We start from the raw sequence: 4337 nt of genomic DNA, 5'->3' as shown, positions 1-4337 counted from the left end.
ATGGTAGAGACTGCTTAGTAGTAGCGAGGGTTAAAAACCCGCCCTACTACTATCAACTTAGTAGCAGCGATGTGTAAAAAACCACATTACTACTAAGTAGCAGCAGCGAGGAGTATAAACCCGCGCTATTAGTAAGCGCCTGCCTATAAGCTTTTCCCTAGTAGTGACACATTGGATGGTGGATTGGTCTATTTTACAGATAAAGGAGCAGCAAAAAAAGGTCCTGGAGCTGGGGGCACGAGTGCTAGAACGGGTAGCAAGTGAAGTTTATGCGGCCTCTCAAGGGTGGAGAATCAATGTGGCATGGCTGGAATGATGAAAAATCTTTTCTTGGAGGACATCTGGACTGCTTGCTCTACCCGTGTCGCAAGTAGGTACCCGTCGTCGAGTCCAGACAAAACGGAGGCAAGACGTCTACACTCAACATGATCTCAACGGAGGCACGACGAGCGCAGCCCCGGCCGGCCCCGCCCCCAGCCGATCAAGAGGAACATGGTAAGGTACCCCGCAACGAAAAATCCGGACCAAACCGGCGACAACGCTGAACCCGGATGGAAAACAATGATCAATACTTGAAACGACATACGTAAGAGTTCATGAACATAAATCCCGGACACTGGTAGATTCACACATACATACGGCACTCGATCAGTCCTCTCCTCGCAGCATACTGCGTGCATTCTACAGGTTTATTCTTCCTTAGCTAGAACCACGATGTCATCAGTATACCTTTCCCACGAGCTGATACATGCACATAATCACACATAATCTCATGCAGCTAGCTCAACTAAGCGTGGCTGCGTGGTGCGTGCTGCTTGCCCTACTCCTCAGTCCTCACCTACCAGGTAGAGAGCCATGCCGCAGATGATGTCGCCCAGCATGAACAGGATCGAGGCCAGTGCGAAGTAGACTCCTGGGTGGAGGATGTAGATGGCGCCGTGGAACATGCAGTGGCCGGCGCTGGCGACCGCGACCGCGAAGTTGGCCAGTTCACGGGTGACCCAGCGGGGCCGGCGTGGGAGCAGCAGCGCCAGCGCCGCCGCGGTTGCCTGGGATCCAGCGCAGCACAGAGTCCCGATCCAGAGGGCGCTGAAGCAGGCGGCCTTGGTGTCCGTCAGCGCATCGCACTTGCAGGTCATGGCCTGCATGCATATGGAGACGACGAACAGGACCGGCGCGTGATGGATCGGTCGGTCAGAAACTCGATCGGAATGTACAGGGTCCAAGGGGTAATTACCTGGCTGCAGGAGAGGGTGTAGTGGACCAAGGCCATGGCGCAGGCGCTGAGGAGCACCCATCCGCAGGCCAGCCTGACAGAACCTGGGATCTTCTGGCCGTCCATGGCCGCTAGGACGAGATCAGCTACAACGCGTCACACAATCAGCTTAATTTCAACAGGAAAGAATCAAGAAGAAGAAGAAGAAGAAGAAGTTTATGGCCGGCCGGGATCAATGGCACGGAGGGGGAGGGGAGGGGACTCACCCTCACTGCTCCGATTGCTTGCTAGCTTGACGGGTTCGAGCTGGAGAGAGGAGAGCAATGGCGGGGCAGAACGGCCACGCTCGTGGAGCGGCTTAAGAGCAGCTGCAAGCCAGCGATGGAAAGCGACGACGCGGCCCCGGGTGTGCCGGCCCCAACACCCGCAACGTGTCGATGAATGGATGGCAGTGACGATGGGGCTGGGCACAAGGAAGGAAACTGCGGGCAAGCAGCGCCTGTGGAGCCTGATCGATCGGTCCTTTGGCAACGCTAATTCCTTTCGCGCAATGTGATGTGAGTAAAGCTCAGCGCGCGCACATAGCTAATTGATAGCTATGGACCGGCCATTCCATTTGTGTGCTTCCCCCGTCACCCATGCCCACTCCGACCACTGTTGCTTCAACCAACATTTTCATCAGCTAGCTATTACTACACCTTACTCCTAGCCTAGAAGCCTAGCGGGTGGTAGTACTTACATCATTCTGACTAGTATATTTTTCATATATTTTACTCTAGATTATTTCTACGTTGGATGTCCTTAGCCGGTATGCACAAGGCCGCACGAACTTAATTTGGAGTTACATCACATATATATTAGGTTACTGGTCATAGATCGATTAGGTTTTGAAGATGGATCATGAGACCCATTCATCACCTTATTTTTGGTCTTGATGGCCTAGTGTTTAACTACTTGCATGGGAGTTATAGTGGTATAGTTTCTCGCAAAAATAAAAGTTGATGGTATACTAGTTCCTAGTAACACTTATGATGATGATTTTTTTTACTATTTTCTGGATTTTACTCTTCACCCGGATCGGATGCATGTGAGGTCGGTATCACAAACTCTGTGTCCATATGGACTAGCATGTTACCGAACCACCTTACGCACTTTGCAAGCCCAATAGCATATTCATGTCAGCATGTGCATTGTAACTGCATCGTTCTATCTTTACCAAGAATGGAAGAGGGGACTACACGGTTTTCCTTGACCCTTGGCATCTAATACTTGAAAGAAGTGTGAAAAGAAGAAGACGAAGAAAATATGATGATGACCAGTGACAATGACGCACGGCTCCACCATCTATATCATCAGCCCCTTGAAGAAAATAAACCAATGGAACGCAAATCAATCATGCTTGCCTAGGCTAAAGTGAGCAAACGAGCTACTACGTCCATCTTGATTTATTAGTCCTTCTCGTAATAGTTGTTTTACCAAAGTGGGATGGTCACTATACATGTGGGGAACCAATCGATCAGAAGTCCAAGTGCTCAATACTTAAAAGAACATGTTGTTTGCTTCCAACAAAACATGAGGATCCTTGCAAATTACTTGTACCTCAAAGAGAGAGAAAATACACCTACGTGCAAATATCGTCAAAGTTTTTTTAATACATCATCAACATAAGTTTAATCAGTAAATTGAAGTTCTAGATGTTCTATAGAATGGACTATCACATACACCCGTGCGTTGTAAAGAGATAGAATTTAGTAAAAAGATGTATGCGCAAGCACAGTTGTGCTTCACTACGAAGAAAGCGTTAATTGTCCCATCCACCAAAATACACACACCCAATGTCTAGAAGATATTTGCATCAACTGTGCAAATTAATCACGAAACAAGCTCTAGTGCCGGTGGTCATCGGCTCTTATGTTATACTCCCTCGTTTTGGTATTATTACGCCAGTGGTCCACTTAGACATGTCTATATTTTTGCATGGATCATCGACGTAGGTCATTAGGCTGGGGTCACTTAGCCCCATATTTCCATTGATCGAGGGGATTTAATTGATGTACTCAGAATGTCCACAAAATCCCGTTTCAACATGGCAATCAATACGCACATTTTTTTAGTCGGGATCCACTTAGTGGTTCGTCTTTTCCGCACAGATCCTTATGCCGATGGTCATTTAGGCTGGTCATAGTGGGAGTAACATAAGTAGTAACATAGATGCCACATAAGAAAAAGTGATGATGTGTCAAGTAGTTAATGAGGAGAGAGACAAATAGAGTAACATAATATGTTACCATCACCTAGCGGTTCCCAATGCTAAATGAGTCTATGAAGTAATAAATAAAGTGATGCATGACACTACATATATGTTACTACCCACTATAGAGGTAGTAACATAGCCTAGTAATATATACATGTTACTAGTCTAAGTTACTCCCCACTATTACCAGCCTTAGGCTGGGCGTAATGGTAGTATCATAGCTAGTATCATGCATGCCAACTAGGCAATTTTGATGAGGTGTCATAGCATTAAATGAAGAAAGAGAGGATGTAGTATCATATCATGATACCGTATCATAATAAATGCTATGCTATTTTGTGTCATGCATGGCAATAAATAGAATACTACATGATACTACTATATGATACTATGCATTAGGGAGGTAGTATCATACACTAGTATCATATGCATGATACTAATATATGATACTCCCCATTACAACCAACCTTAGCCACTCATATATAACCAAACAATGGTGTGTTTGTTCTCCATGGGGATTAAGGGGACCCACTCCTCATCCTCTTCCTTCTACATATTTATCCTTTAGGCTACTCATAGAGTAGTATCATATGTATTGCCATAGAGTAATATCATAGAGTAGTATCATAGATTATCTTATGTATTGCCATGCATGACATAAAGTAGCATATATTTTAATCTGATATAGTATCTACCTATGTTACTCCTCTAATCCTCTCTCTCTCTTATTTAATTCTTTGCCACATCAATGTGTTTGCTATTCCCAAATGCATGATACTAGCTAAGATACCACCACTATGGTCAGCCTTAGGTGACTCATTGATTTTAACTCGTAGTTGTATTTAAATTGAACGCCGGCCCGCGTTC

The 4337-nt window shown here is 45.8% G+C and overlaps 1 protein-coding gene across 1 annotated transcript; it reads right to left on the bottom strand.

Annotated features, from left to right (window-relative positions):
- Window positions 1-569: 569 nt before the first annotated feature.
- Window positions 570-1614, bottom strand: LOC119368616. The gene is made up of 3 exons (XM_037633825.1): window positions 1483-1614; window positions 1238-1362; window positions 570-1142 (listed from the first exon to the last, which is right to left on the bottom strand). The coding sequence occupies exons 2-3, from the start codon at window positions 1340-1342 to the stop codon at window positions 828-830; spliced, it is 420 nt and encodes a 139-aa protein (XP_037489722.1). The 5' UTR covers window positions 1343-1362; window positions 1483-1614; the 3' UTR covers window positions 570-827.
- Between the last annotated feature and the right edge of the window lie 2723 nt (window positions 1615-4337).

This window comes from Triticum dicoccoides, chromosome 2B (genome assembly GCF_002162155.2).
Source record: "Triticum dicoccoides isolate Atlit2015 ecotype Zavitan chromosome 2B, WEW_v2.0, whole genome shotgun sequence".
NCBI classification, from domain to species: domain Eukaryota; kingdom Viridiplantae; phylum Streptophyta; class Magnoliopsida; order Poales; family Poaceae; genus Triticum; species Triticum dicoccoides.
The sequence above is the reverse complement of the archived record's forward strand: the minus strand, read 5'-3'. Positions and strand labels throughout refer to the sequence as shown.

Coding starts and splice junctions, on each gene's coding strand:
- LOC119368616 (XM_037633825.1), bottom strand. CDS start 1,342: ATGGACGGCCAGAAGATCCCAGGTTCTGTCAGGCTGGCCTGCGGATGG. Junction 1,143..1,237: donor ACACCCTCTCCTGCAGCCAG/GTAATTACCCCT, acceptor ATATGCATGCAG/GCCATGACCTGCAAGTGCGA.